At 42.4% G+C, this 14,159-nt stretch overlaps 1 protein-coding gene across 1 annotated transcript in view; it reads right to left on the bottom strand.

Annotated features, from left to right (window-relative positions):
* LOC146630409 (ovochymase-2) overlaps positions 1 to 14,159 on the bottom strand; it is a 36,816-nt gene that overhangs the window by 9,031 nt on the left and 13,626 nt on the right. Inside the window, exons 9-22 of the mRNA XM_085356902.1 lie at positions 12,064 to 12,204; positions 10,569 to 10,814; positions 10,229 to 10,414; positions 7,262 to 7,371; positions 6,890 to 6,990; positions 6,078 to 6,355; positions 5,677 to 5,840; positions 4,720 to 4,903; positions 4,398 to 4,616; positions 3,673 to 3,807; positions 3,311 to 3,532; positions 3,030 to 3,212; positions 227 to 339; positions 50 to 144 (exon numbers count right to left, since the gene is read on the bottom strand). Of these exons, the coding sequence (XP_085213028.1) occupies positions 50 to 144; positions 227 to 339; positions 3,030 to 3,212; positions 3,311 to 3,532; positions 3,673 to 3,807; positions 4,398 to 4,616; positions 4,720 to 4,903; positions 5,677 to 5,840; positions 6,078 to 6,355; positions 6,890 to 6,990; positions 7,262 to 7,371; positions 10,229 to 10,414; positions 10,569 to 10,814; positions 12,064 to 12,204 (2,377 nt within the window). The remainder of the gene's footprint in view (positions 1 to 49; positions 145 to 226; positions 340 to 3,029; positions 3,213 to 3,310; positions 3,533 to 3,672; positions 3,808 to 4,397; positions 4,617 to 4,719; positions 4,904 to 5,676; positions 5,841 to 6,077; positions 6,356 to 6,889; positions 6,991 to 7,261; positions 7,372 to 10,228; positions 10,415 to 10,568; positions 10,815 to 12,063; positions 12,205 to 14,159) is intronic.

Genomic DNA, 14,159 nt, shown 5'->3' with positions numbered 1-14,159 from the left:
GTGCTATTTAAATTCCTATAATTTAGATAGTTTTGTAGTTATATCTTACAACATGAAACAGTGAGCAGCAGTCAGGATCCATTCTTCATGAATCAAAGAGCCTCCACAGCCATGCATATAAGGTATAGGAGAGAACGGTGAAGCCTAAAAAGAGAGACATGAATATTTATAGAAGAAAAGATCTGCTCTGTCACTGACTGTCATGCAGAACAGGAGCTGACAGTACCTGCATAGAGACTTGCCAGGGCCAGGAGTGGGGGATCGCTTCTACACCATTTACAACTCTCACAGTGGCTGTGCTAGGTTTCACCTCTGGGTTTCCACAATTTTCTGGCCAGACTGGGAAAAGAAAGTGCACCATTTATTATAACATCTATACCAGTCATACAGTAAATATATTTTAAGTAAAGAATAAATGAGAAAAAAACCCAGTAGCATAGCTTCTTTAAACTACAACATCAGTTTTTCTTACAGTAAAAGATAGATACAGTAAATTTAAGCATTACAGTGTAATACTGTCAGCTTGGTTACCATTATACTGTTTTTACCTGTGAAATATAACTGCATACCCCAACACCCAGAGGTTTGTGTCAGTCTCTGTATTTTGGTGAACTATGAAAGGATATCAGCTGTGTCACAATTCTCCTACTCCTTGTGCCAGACAGGCATAAAACTGCTGCTGTTTTCAACATTGGACCAACAACCACTCTGAAGGTGAACTAGGCAGATGTGATTGACAGCGGCAGGAGTCTCATTCAGTGATGCCAAACCTTGCAGGTCTAAACCTTAACACCACAATGTTTAGTCTGTAAACTGAAATTACAACTTGTAAATTAGTGATTGAAACATTTGTGTTCATTTATATTTGCGTCAAATACACAAATAAATTAGGAAGAAATTTTCAGTGGGTTCAGATTGTTATTTGTATCAGTATTTACAGAATTTACCTGTATTTGCAAAGAACATCACAAATGTAACATTACAGTTTGCAAAAACTCAGGTTGCAGTTAACTCTCAATTCAAGTGCATAATCCTAGCTACAGTGGCTGCCATTCAATCCATATTTGTTTACGCTGGATGAGGCTGTCAAACTTTGTGAAAAGAGTCTGATATAAATAAATAAGAAAGTGAAACTCAATTCTGTTAATGACAGCGATACTGAAGAACTTTTCTGTCAGTAAGCACTGCTGTTTGTCTTTGTTAGCTACTAACAAAGCCAAAAACAGCTTAGCTTAGCTGCTGTTAGCCCTTGTTAGCTAATGCTACATACTGTTGGTAAAACTTTCTTTGAAGTGGATCTTATATTTCTTGGACTATATATATGTATATATATTTATATATAGGGGAGACCGGGGATAGTTGTAACATTTTTGACATTTCTGTCTGTAAATTGAAGCTCTTTTAAGGTAGTGGATTCAAAATGTAATGCAAAGTATTTACATGTCTCTGCTATTAAATAGTGCAGTTATTTTCTCTGCAGCACAATTACCCATTGCATGGTATGGTCTCAAACACGAAGAGTGAAATGTTACAATTAACCCCATAGTCTGGGTTAGTTGTAACATATCCTGGGGTGAAATGTAACACAATGAAATAAGGGTACTAACAAAACATTAACATGTAATCTTTGTTTATTCAACACATGAATGCACTTACATCCATTTATGTAGCTCTGTGTGTGTGTGACAGAATGCAGAAATCTAGCTTTTGAACATATTCCAACTCCCCAAAAAAGACAAATTATGGAATTTTCTGCAACTGAATATTTCATTAATTTTGGTTGGTCTTCCTTGAGTTTGGCCTCATTGGCTCAGTGGGCATTATAACCTACAACTCTTGCACCAATTTTGAACATAACAATGAAGCTGAAAAAATGTAGTTGTTCACCAGCATCGCAATTCCATTACTTTTTATCATGGCTTACCTTGGTGTGGTTTGCAAAGTGCTTCAGAAAGATGAGGAAATCTGTTTCTTGCACCCATCCTGACTTATTTCCACTACCAGTACTTCCTACTGGTCCATCTCTGACACAGTGGTCTGCATAATGTATGTGTGGGAACACAAACAGTGGAGGAATTGTGTTGCCAATGGCATTAACCACATATACAAATGTGACCAGTGAACCTCTCTCTGCTGATGTCGTTGTCCCAACTTGTTTAATATAAGTTAAAGTAATAGTGTGGTAAGTTGTAACATCTGCATTATTGTTACAACTAACCCAGACTGTTGCTGTTACAACTGACCCAGACTCCTATAGCCATGAACTCGCTAACATTACAGGCAACGGCTAAAACATTAGCACTAAAGACCTACACAGAATATATCCCCATAGACAAACAAATAACATAATTTAAGTTTGATGAGTTTAACTGCAAAGCAGATAATGCTATTACAAATTGAAATAAAGTAGAAAAACTTACTTTTTGGCATACAAATTACTTTTTTTCATGTTAAATTGTCTGTGTTTGACAAAATGTGCTGATTTTTCACATGTGATAGCAGAACTGATTTGGGCATGCACAGGATGAGTCACATCATTTGAAACTTAGCCCTGATTGGAGAAATTGGAAGTGTTACAACTGACCCACGTTACAACTATCCCCGGTCTCCCCTATATATATAAATTCTCGGATCCTTCATATCTTAAGATATAAATAAAATTTGCCTCCATTTCACATAAAGGGCTACAAGTTCCTTTCTTCTCTGACTGTGGTGTATTACTATGTGGCTAGTATCTAACCCTATACATATACGTCATTAGCTTTAATGACGATCTGTCTCAGCCCTTATATTCAAGATGGCGGGCAACATGGTAGCTTCCACAAACCAATTAACACTCGATGTATTTTTAATGATAATTTCAGAATTTATGACCATGCATTAATTGTTGCAAAATGCAATTACACACTAATAAATGTAAATCTATGAGTAAAGTATTTTTTTTTTATTAAATAACCTAAAAAACTATGGCTGACTGCACCTTTAAAGTATCTTTATAGCAGTTTTTTACAGTGTATGTCTACACTCACTGATGGTGATGTTGTCCCATGGATTACTAGGGAGAGGTGGTAGAGTTGGGAAGATACTGGTGTCAGTAGTCCAGTAACCACGGAAACCCTTCTCTTGGCTGGCTCCATTACTAAGGAAGCGGATGACGACTGTGTTACTAGGGATGTTGATGAGGGGTGGAGGGGCAAATCCGCAGAATCGACCTGCAGAATAGAGGAGAATAAATTACAGTTTTCCACCATTGTGTGTTATGTGACCTGAGACATAAATTGTGGACGGTATTTAAAGTTCGGAGACCCACCGAGTGATGCCATCGTTTCACCATTGATGACCTCCACATAGTCCACACAATTTCCTAACAGGTTTACAGCTTGCAGCTCAAAGTGAGTGAAGGCTACATGAATACTTCTTGATGAAGGAACGTTGATGCGCCACGTGCAGACAGTCTGGGCTTGGTAGTCATTAGGCCAGTTAGGAGAAGTAATTTCACCCTGATCACTGCTGAAAGTCCCTCCACATGGAACTGAAGTACAACAAGAAGAAACAGGAGGGAAGGGAATAGAGTTTGAAAAGAGGAAAGGAGAAGATTTAAAAATATTATGAAAATTAGATATTTAAAGCTTTACATTTTTAATTTTCCCTCGCAGTCTTATGTTATCTTACCTTCTGTAGCGTCCACTGCCCTCCAGGTGGCAGTGAAGCCTGAGTCAACCACTTTGTCGTTGGAGGAGAAACTGATGTGAAGTGTATTCCCATCACTGACCATGTCTGCAGGAGGCACGTGACTGCAGTGGGTACCTGAGGTAATATGAAAATGTGTTAGAAGCTCTGTCCTAGGAGTTCATTTCATAATAAAAATTCCCCCCAAAAACTGCAGATATGTGTTTGAGACATTTAGGGCTGATCACATGTGACACCACTATCTGTTCAGTGCTATGCCTGGCAAACTGATTAATGGCACTTTACTACACAGTAAAAAAGGGTTATTTGAGTATATATTCTATCTCAATAAGGTGCTTGTACCAGTCTGTTTAATGCCATGGTTCTTTAGCACATGGTGGTTATATAACTGAGTGCCATTCTGGAAGTGAAAGCTCCTTGTGGGGGTCAAAGGTTTTTCTTTTATTTGTTACCGGTCTGTAGGTATTTTTACTTGGGTAGAGATTTATTTGTCTACTTTGGGCTTCTGGTTGCCATGCATGCTATGCAGATGTTCAATTTTTTTTAGCCTGACAAATTTTAGGTTTTATCCTGACATCACAAATGATCAAACTTTAGACATTATAATGATTGGTTACATCACTGTCACAACAACAAGAGGCTGCACTGACTGTGCTGAAATGTCTGCGCTGGTGTCTAACATGGAAAGAAGGCAGATCCTCACATACCCAGACTTCCTGTTTTGTCTGAGAGTCTGACTTTGTCATTTAGGCACAAATCACTCTCCTCCAGAGAGAAATTGTGGAAATGGAGGTGAACCAATTTGCCTTCAGGCACTTGAATGTTCCACTGGCACTGGGCTGTGTTGCTGTAGGTGCCAGGGTAACCCATAGAGGACAGAGTGCCACCAGTACCAGTCAGGTCCTTTGGTCCCCCACAGCCTGATGCTACATAGAGAAGACAGAGAGAGAAAACTGGCATTACACTTTGACTTTGTCACATATTGTCACAGTGGGGAAACGAAGTATGTTTAAAGAGCTGGATTCATACTGTGCTCATTGTAGAGGTGTCGGCGGATGACATTTGTTATCCACGGGATGTAGGCAGAAGAGCGGGTGAACACAGAAGGCTTCTTATCCATAATGCATCCAATAGGGCCAAAGCTAGTTATGCCATGAACTTCCCATGGATCGCCAATTTTATCCTGGCAAACCAGGGGTCCCCCTGAATCCCCCTGTCAAGAGCAGAACATTAAAACACTAAAGTGGTTTTGTTGTTCTTTTAAAAGATTAGATAAGATAACTTTATTTAGTCCCACACTGGGGAAATTCACCTGTTAGAACCTGACAAGAGTCGAAAGGGAAAGTGAAATCAAAGCCACACTACCAAGAGTAGTTAAATCCAAAGTTATTTATCCTGAGTGAGAGGATGTTGAGAGGTGAGAGGTGTTGTCTGTAATGGACATTAGCTTGGCTATCATCCTCCTCTCACCCACCTCATCTATGGAGTCTAGGGGACTGAACTGGAAAGAGCTGGCCCTCTTCCCCAGCCCATTAAGTAGTTTCCAGTTTCTCTCTGTGCTACCATCTCACCAGCAATGCTGACCAAAAGACATCAGCCTGCCCAACAGATGGAGTCTTTAGCCCTTCTTTTCTTTTTACTCAGTTGTATATAGCATTCGTATTCTATTTTTATCTTATTGTATATTTTTATTCTATTTTATTCTACTGTATATAGTATATTATTTTATTCTATTCTGTACAGCTGTGTACTGTATTTATTCTTATTGTATTCTAATTTTTGCGTCATAACTTTTGCACTGTCCACTTCCTGCTGTGACAAAACAAATTTCCCACGTGTGGGACTAATAAAGGTTATCTTATCTTATCTTATCTTATCTTATCTTCTTGTACAGAAATTAAGCGTTATCCGACCAGACCAGTTTACTGTTAAGATAAACCTCAATTTATGGCCGCAATATAGCTCCTCTTATAGTTCTTCTTTTACCTGACAAACAGACTTGAGCTCATCAGGCAGTGTATAACCACAGCAGATCATGGAGGTCTTGACCTGGAACCACCAGTAATCCATCCTGTTACAGGTGTCATAAGGCACCACAGGCAAGGCGACCTGGTTGAGCGCTTCTGCAGCTTTAGGGTTAATTGAATTACCTGATAAACACACAGAGTCATTTCAGTTGTTACAGAAGCCTCGAGATTGACGCAGGAACATTAAAAAAGAGGCATTTACACATTAAATCCAGCAGAGGGCATGCTAAATATACAATTCTGAGGTGATGCAGTTCTAGTTCTTTGTAAATAAATATCACTTTAACACAGCTCTGAAACATCAGGCTACAATTATTTTATCAGAGGCTGCTAATGAACATGACAAGACAAAAACAGCACCAGTTTCATCTCCCCAGCCGGTGGCGTAGCACTTCTTTCCCTCAGGTAGGGCTTCCTCTTCAGATGGAAGGCAAGCAAATGATATCTCATCAGTGGGTGTCACCTCTCCATCCAGTCTGACCAAGGCAATGTCAAACTCCACCGAGGGCACTGTGGGGTACTTGAAGCCCTCGTGGCGATAGATACCAGATATGTTGAAGCATCGCTCACTCGGCTCCGTGTAGGTCAAGTTGTGTTTGCCGAGGCACATGCGCCAACGCTCCAGCTCATCAGCGTATCTAGGTGGGAAATGAGCAGATGAACTAATGCTAATGCTTTACACTGTACCTGTCACTGTCAGTGCACTGTGTGACATAAAGCTGTATCTGTTTGGATTGTGGGATTTCTAGTTCCACAAAAATGTATCTATCATATATATGTATACTCGAAAGGCTCCATGGTGCACCAGCGCCTCTATTTCTAAAGAACACTGTAGCCTATTAGCCAAAGCGTTGAGGCATTTCTAACAAGGCATTGTTCCCACACTGTAATAAGCCCGAGGTAACAGTGCACACACACACACACACACACACACACACACACACACACACACACACACACACACACACACACACACACACACACAGAGATAACTGCCTCCTGAGATTACACAAATGGGCTTCTAGGAAGTTTAGGAAAACTTTTGCAGAAATAAAAGCCAATAAAAGCCAGACTTAAATGTCATTTCTTTGTAACTGACTTGAAAAACTTTTTTTGGAACACATTACTAGAAATAGTACATGTATTTATTGATGAGGGAACTGAACATGTACCTTATAAAGCAGTGGGCTGCTGTAAGTACCCAGTTCTTATGAATAAGAGTACCACCGCAGGTATGGGAGAATGTGGGTTCTGGCTGACTGGTCGGCCAGACCTGAAACAAGCAGAGAAGAAACTCACTAAACAGGATGATGATGATGATGATGATGATGATGATGATGATGATGATGATTAAATGTGATGAACAGCATTGGGTTCAGATCTGTACAGTCAATCAGAAAATTAATATAGGATACAGAAAAGGACACTGATATCATATTGTGAGGAAACTGTAACTGCACAGGTTATGTACTCGTGAGGCTTTTCGATGCCGTTTGTTTTCATCTTTCTGTGAATTTTCCTCATTGGCACATGGAGATTCTCACCTGCATGGACACTTGCCAGGGCCAGGAGTGCGGTGTGGCTGGCTCTCCATTCACAATACGTGACACAACAGCAGGAGGAATGGCTGGTTTCCCACATGTGCTTGGCCAGTCTGGAAAGGCAAACACCCACATGTACAGAGTCTCTCGAGAAATGATTTGTTTGTGCACTGTACAGGCTACACAAACAAATCTGTGCCTGTGTAAATAAAGCCTGAATAGACGACACGTATCAGCAGCTAACAGACTTGTGTTTTTTTTAAAATAATTTTCCAGTTGTATCAGGTTTAAACTGTGTGGTGTGTCCTAATGATTCTGGCTTTTAGTAATATGCACACATACTGCAATGTCTTTATCTTCATTCAAAAATAATACGATGCTCCTGCGGCAAAATTCAGCTAATTGATGTCACAACATGGACATGCGTGAAGATATAAATTTATTAATCTACAGACTTCCCACTAAACTGTCCCAGTCACTCTTATCACACATTTTCTTCCTTTGTACTCATTTTACTTGCATCATGCTATTCACAGGGCGACCCTGCATGAGCCTGAATGAGTAACATCTCCTAGGCAGTGGAGCCCATCTATAAAACTATTTTCAGCTATCGGTTTGGCAGGGCCCTGCGCCACCTGGGGCTCATTGGCAATTTGAGAATGGAAATCAGGTGACAACCGGCAAATTAGTAGGAAAAGTCGGCACATCAAATCACCTTGCTGTACTGCACATCTGGGAGACAGTAAAGAGGGTGTGAAGAAAGAGTAAGCAGAAATCATGAATCAGATGAATGTGTGAAATGTGTCTGTGCAACAGCTGTGCTAAACTCTTATCTGGGGGTCAGTTTAATTGGCTAGTGGGAACTACTGCCCAGCTGAAAGTGTGTTAGTTAAGATTGGGTTTTAATTGCACCTTAGAACACATATGCATCAACACTACAATGAGCGGGTGGAGGGAGGTTTGGAGTCTTCTCCCACCCCCATTCTCTGCGGCCTGCTGGAGCGGGAGGGCTAGTAGGAGGAGTTGGCCGTCCGACTGCGGTCTGGGGTGTGGGGCCTCCCTGCTGCTGCGGAGTCGGGGTGGTCTGCCTCTCCCCACCGCAGGGAAAAGGGTAACACCACCTGGGTCTGGGTGCAATTCCCCCCTCCAGGGGCAAGGGTACCTAGACCCGGGTTGTAGAGTACGCTTGGGGAGTGTGATTGTGTGTACAGCGTCTCTTTATGTCTGTCTCCACGTTAGTTGAGTGTGGAGTGAGTGCATATGAGAGCATGAGGGTGGGAATGGATGTTTGTGTCTGTGTGTGCCTGTATGTCTGTGTCTATATGTCAGGTTGGGTATCAGACGCCACCTCTCTGGGGACACCTCAGGCCCTCCAAGGTTTGGAGGCCTATCTCCACCCACCACCACTTCCCCTGCCGGTGGCGGACTCCCTCAGGTGTCGGTGTGTTGGTGGTTCTTTGTGTCTGGGGGTGGGCGTCCGGGTACACACCGGCTCACTCCTTGGCGGCCGCTTGTCGGGGCCTAGGGCCTGGGGCCTGGGGCTCGCTCGGGCCCCTTTGGAGGTGGGGTGCCCCCGGCCTCTCGGCCTGGGGCTCGGTCACTCAGGCACAGCTGGGGGCCGGCGGAGCTCACGGGCGCGTCACTGCAACTCCCCCTGACTTCTGCTCCGCGGCTGCTGGGCGAGCCCTCATCTGGGACTCTCCTCAGCTCTTACTGGAACAGTGGCGCGGCTGCCCCTCTGTTGGTCTTCCATGGTCTCTTGTGTTCTGGGGGCCTCTGGATGTCTGGAGTTTTGATCTCCTCCATACCCGCTTTACACCCTGGAGGACGGGGCTGTGGCCCCCCCACACTCCCTAGCAGATCATTACATGGAGAAACCTTTGGAATGCAAGCATGCTGATCCACACAGGTATGCACACATGGGTATTCACAGACGCGGACTAAAGCTTTCTTGGCTGCTGCCTCAAAGCACACTGTGCGCTGTCTATCTTGCGTGCTGCACAATATCGTTTATTATTTAGTAAATATTGATATCTATGACTAGCTAGTTTATTGTGATGGTGCTTTGTTTTCTCTATTATTATGTTGCTCTTTGTTGTTTGCTGTCTCCTCTGTTTGTTTTTTTTGTTTGTTTGTTTGTTTTTTCTCCATACAGGTGACCCAGGAGTTCTTTTTTTTTTTTTTCTCTCTCTTCCCCCCCCTTCTCACCGTCTCTTCTCCCCTTTGGTTTTCTTTCTTTCTCTCCCCCTCTTTCTCTCATTCATTCCCCCTGTCCTATTTATTAAAAAAAAAAAAAAAAAATGACAAAGGATGAACTGAAGCTCTGCCATCACGTAATGTCGCATACTGCTGTTTCTGATGTCATTTAGAAAAAAAAAAAAAAAAAAAAAAAAAAAGATTAAGAAATACTAAACAGAGTGATCGATTTTATAAAATAGCTGCAGGTATTGAAGCCGTGCTGTGACAAATTGCAGGTCCTTTATTTCAATCCGTGCAGAGCTCCACTGTCCCTAATTATGGCAAATGCTGCCTGACTGTTTCAGTACTTGCAGCAGTGTTTAACAGCGATGTTAAATGCAGCGCACTAATTTATTGTTTTGCCACTCGGATTCAGTGTGACACGCTGACAACGTGACATCTGATATATTACTGCCTTTTAAGGTTGTCATTGCTAATTTATTAGCAAAGAAATGCTTCTTTGCGCACACAGTCGACACTGTATTCTATTGAAAGACCTTTGAGCTGTCTAATGCTACAGGGAAGAAATGTGAACCTGAACCTAGCGAACTGGAAATCTAAAACAGTGCACCACAACAGGCCTTGTATAACTGATGGGAATAAACATATTGTTTATGAGTTCAACACAGATCAGTTGATTTATTTTCGTAGAAAAGTGTGGATCGATGCAGCTTCACCTATGCAGTCTAGGTGCTTGTAATAAACTGTGTGGGGCTGGAGCAGATACTCCACCTATGATGATGTTGTCCCAGGGATTGGGCTGAACAGGTGGCTCAGTTGGAGCAGGCAGGCTGGGGTTTGTTGTCCAATAGGCCCTGAAACCTTTAGCTTCAGTAAGCAAGTCTGTATGGAAACGAATCAGCAGCCTGTTGCCGTTTGTCTGGATGGGATCAGGCAGCGTAGTTCCACAAAACTGACCTGAAAGGATTGATGACAAAAAAGTTTGTCCACAGTTCCAAAGTGACACAAAAAAGCTTCTTCAATTAACCGAAGCAGGACTTTCAGTTACTTTCGCTCTGCAGGTACAAATTATTTGGGGAACAGACATTGGCAGCTGTAAAAACCTGCTTACCATAGCTTTGAATCAGTGCAGAAGTCAGACCATTGATGTCATAGACCATTATGTTATCATAGCATGTGGACGTTAGGGCATCTTTTGCTTCGAGGTCAAAATGGGTGAATGTCAGCGTGATTTTTTTCCCCGAAGGCACCTTGATGTTCCACATGCACTCGGTGTTGGCCTTGTAATTCATGGGCCAGTCCTGGGACTTGATAACTCCGGTTTCCTCCTTTGAAGAAAAGCCACAACCCAGGATTTCTGAAACAGACAGGGGAAATGATAGAAAACTGCACGAGAGCCTACTATGAAGCATAGTATTGAATGTAACTGGCTATTTACTCCGTTGCATTAAGTATAACTTTGAAGCATTTTTAACTTCTTTGATTATTTTGAATTTATTTTAAACTTTTCATTTTTCATAAACAATTTAATATGATGGACAGTTTAAAACATTCACCTTCACTGCACAGCTTACATGATGATGGCTAAAACATCCATTAAAACATATTAATAATTCAGTATATTTACCAAACTCATTTTTGACACAGCACCGAAGCCTGCTGATAACCTTTATGTGTTTTATTCAAGTAGACAGCAGGAGTTTTAGCGTTATATTTTTACACTGTGTGATTGGTGCTTTAACTTTTTCTTCACCAGATGTGCAGCTGCAAATTCTTCTCTAGCTTCATAACTGTGATTAAAATAAAGAAAGGAGTTTTATCATTTTCTTTGGACGCTTGTCACTATGCACTCCTGCGCTTTGATAGAGCTCTCCCTATTTATGCAACAACTATATTTCTCCGCTAATTCCAAAAGGCACAAAAACAGCACTGCACGTGAGTAAAGCATGGCAGTGGTAGCATCATGCTTTGGAGCTGTTTTTTCTTCAGCCGGAGCTTTATGCAAGGTGAAGGGAATTACAACCCATTTCAGACATTTGTCAGAACATTAAAGTTTTGTAACAGCAAAGCCAGAACCCAGACCTGAACTCAGGTGAAAATCTGTGGGACGAGTTGAGGAGGACCGTGCACAAGAGATACTCTCGTACTTGGACAGATTTGGAGTGGGGGCAAATATTGCCAAGTTGCGATGTATCATGGTGATAGACGCCTACCCAAAAAGCAAGAGGTGCTTCAAGCAAGCATTAATTAACTTTGTGAATGTTTATGCAACCAGGCTATTGTAAGTTTAAACAGATTAAAAGGTATAAATGTGTTTTTGAATGGAATGTTATGGGTTATAGATCACACTGAAGGTGTAAAAAATCCTTGACACGATTTATTTTTAATAACAAAAGCCTGGCATTTTTACAGGGGAGTGTAGACTTTTTATATCCACTGTAAATATGTGACAGAGGAGGAAGAATTTTATGTTCTGTCTAAATGAGATGCTGTACTGCTACAGCATTATGTGCCTCAGGTGTGGAGGTGCTCCTGTGTGTTTGCGTGTGTGTGTATTCGCGTGTGTGTTTTGCACTCCTGCGAGTGTGTTCATCAGCGCTCAGTACCTGTGATATCCTCAGGGTACACAGCCTCCCACTTGGCAGAGAATCCGCGGTCTGTGAGGCGACTGTCAGACTGGAAGGTCACAGATATCGTGTCACTGGCGCTGACCACCACTGGGGGAAGGATGTAGCCACAGTGTGTACCTGGATCAGCGAGAGGAAGGACAGAGGAAAAAGGGAAGGTATGAGAGAATGAAACAAAGCAGAGGAGAGAGAGAGACAGTAACATCAACTTCTAATGAGTAAAACATGTTGCAAATTAAGACGAACCCTTCACTAAGTTCAAAAAATCAGCATACATATTGGCAGATACACATGCCACATTATTAGGAACATCTGACTTGGATTACAGGACAAATTCAAATTCAAATTTTATTTGTCACGCACACAACCATACACAGTATCACATGAGGTGAAATGCTTGTGGCTGTGCAATGCAATGCCCAACCATTAAATGACAGTGGTTTTACAGTATTTACAAATTTACAGGTTATACAAAATTTACAGATTTAACTTAGAAATTTACAGTAAAATATGTGCAAATAGCAGAAAGAGATTATAAATTATAGGAAGTATGCATGAAGAAAAACCAGAGTGCGTGTGATGTGTGTGGGAGAGTCCAGTCCTACACCTGGTTCAGGGCCCGAATAGCCTGGTGGAAGAAGCTCCTCCTCATTCTCTCTGTTTTGGCCTTAAGGGAGCGGAAGCGCTTCCCAGACCTCAACAGTGAGAAGAGTCCATTGTTGGGATGGGAGAGGTCCATCATAATCTTCCTAGCTTTGGACTTGCACCGCTTGGTGTAGATGGACAGCAGGTCAGGGAGCTCTGATTGAATGATGCGTTCGACTGAGCGCACCACTCTTTGCAGATCTCGTCTGTCCTGCTTGGTGCTGTTCCCGAACCAGGTGCAGATGTTTGCCGTCAGGACGCTCTCGATGGTGCAGGAGTAAAAGTTCTTGAGCACCTTCAGTGGCAGATGGAAGTCTCTAAGTCTTCTGAGGAAGAAGAGACGCTGACGGGCTTACTTAACCAGGGTGTTGATGTGACAGGACCATGACAGGTCCTGAGTGATGTGGACACCCAGGTATCGGAAACTGTCCACTCTCTCCACTGGCGTGCCACTGATAATGAGGGGCTTGTAATTCCTCGCCTGCTTTGTAGTGAAGTCCACGATCAGCTCCTTAGCTGACGTTTAGGAGGAGGTTATTCTCCTGGCACCAGGTCTCCAGGTTCCTAATCTCCTCCAGGTAGGCCGTCTCGGTGTTGTCGGAGATCAGGCCCACAACAGCAGTGTCGTCAGCAAACTTGACAATGGAGGTGGTGTCTGATGTGGCTACACAGTCATAAGTGTACAGTGATTACAGCAGGGGGCCTAAAACAGAGCCCTGAGGCGCTCCAGTGCTGAGTGAGATGGAGGGGGAGACTTGTTTTCTCAAGCTCACTAAATATAATATGGACTGCCATATTGACATGACAGAACCATGCGCTTGCTGTTGTTCAGCTAGTAACTGCGGAGGCCATCTGAGTCAAGTGAATCGCATGCAAGAATCCAGTCCAAGATGGTATGTGCTTTGTGACACGGCGTGTTATTAAGAGATCCATATACAGTGGTCACACAGAGGCATGGTCAATGAGGGACGAAGTGTGCCAAGAGTATATCACCACGAGCCTGAACTCATGACATAATTCAGAATGAAAATCTGACACCACCAGCTGAATATCACAGCAGAAATTAACTAATCAGGCCTGGCAATGTTTTTCTCACCTTCCGCTGTCGTATGCTTCTGTAGTCCACTGATGAGCTTTCAGAGTCTTTTTATTACCTGAAACCTGTCGTGTTGTTCTTCTCTGACCTTTGCAATCAACAAGGCATCTGTTTGAGATCATTCTCTAACAACCCTACTGATGGCTGTGAATGAAAATCTCAGGACCGCATGATGTGCCGCTAACATGATGCATGGTGTGGAGGACGTTGTGTTAATTACTCTGCAACTCCATAGATACATATTGTGAGCACGATGACTTATGAACAATGCACACTAGACACTTTATCCTTAAACCAAAGGTACTTCATATGGACTACATGAGCTGATCAGAAT

The sequence above is a fragment of the Diplotaxodon limnothrissa genome, linkage group LG6 (assembly GCF_057381915.1).
Source record: "Diplotaxodon limnothrissa isolate DT_005_m linkage group LG6, D_limnothrissa_male_GT1.1, whole genome shotgun sequence".
Taxonomy (NCBI): Eukaryota; Metazoa; Chordata; class Actinopteri; order Cichliformes; family Cichlidae; genus Diplotaxodon; species Diplotaxodon limnothrissa.
The sequence above is the reverse complement of the archived record's forward strand: the minus strand, read 5'-3'. Positions and strand labels throughout refer to the sequence as shown.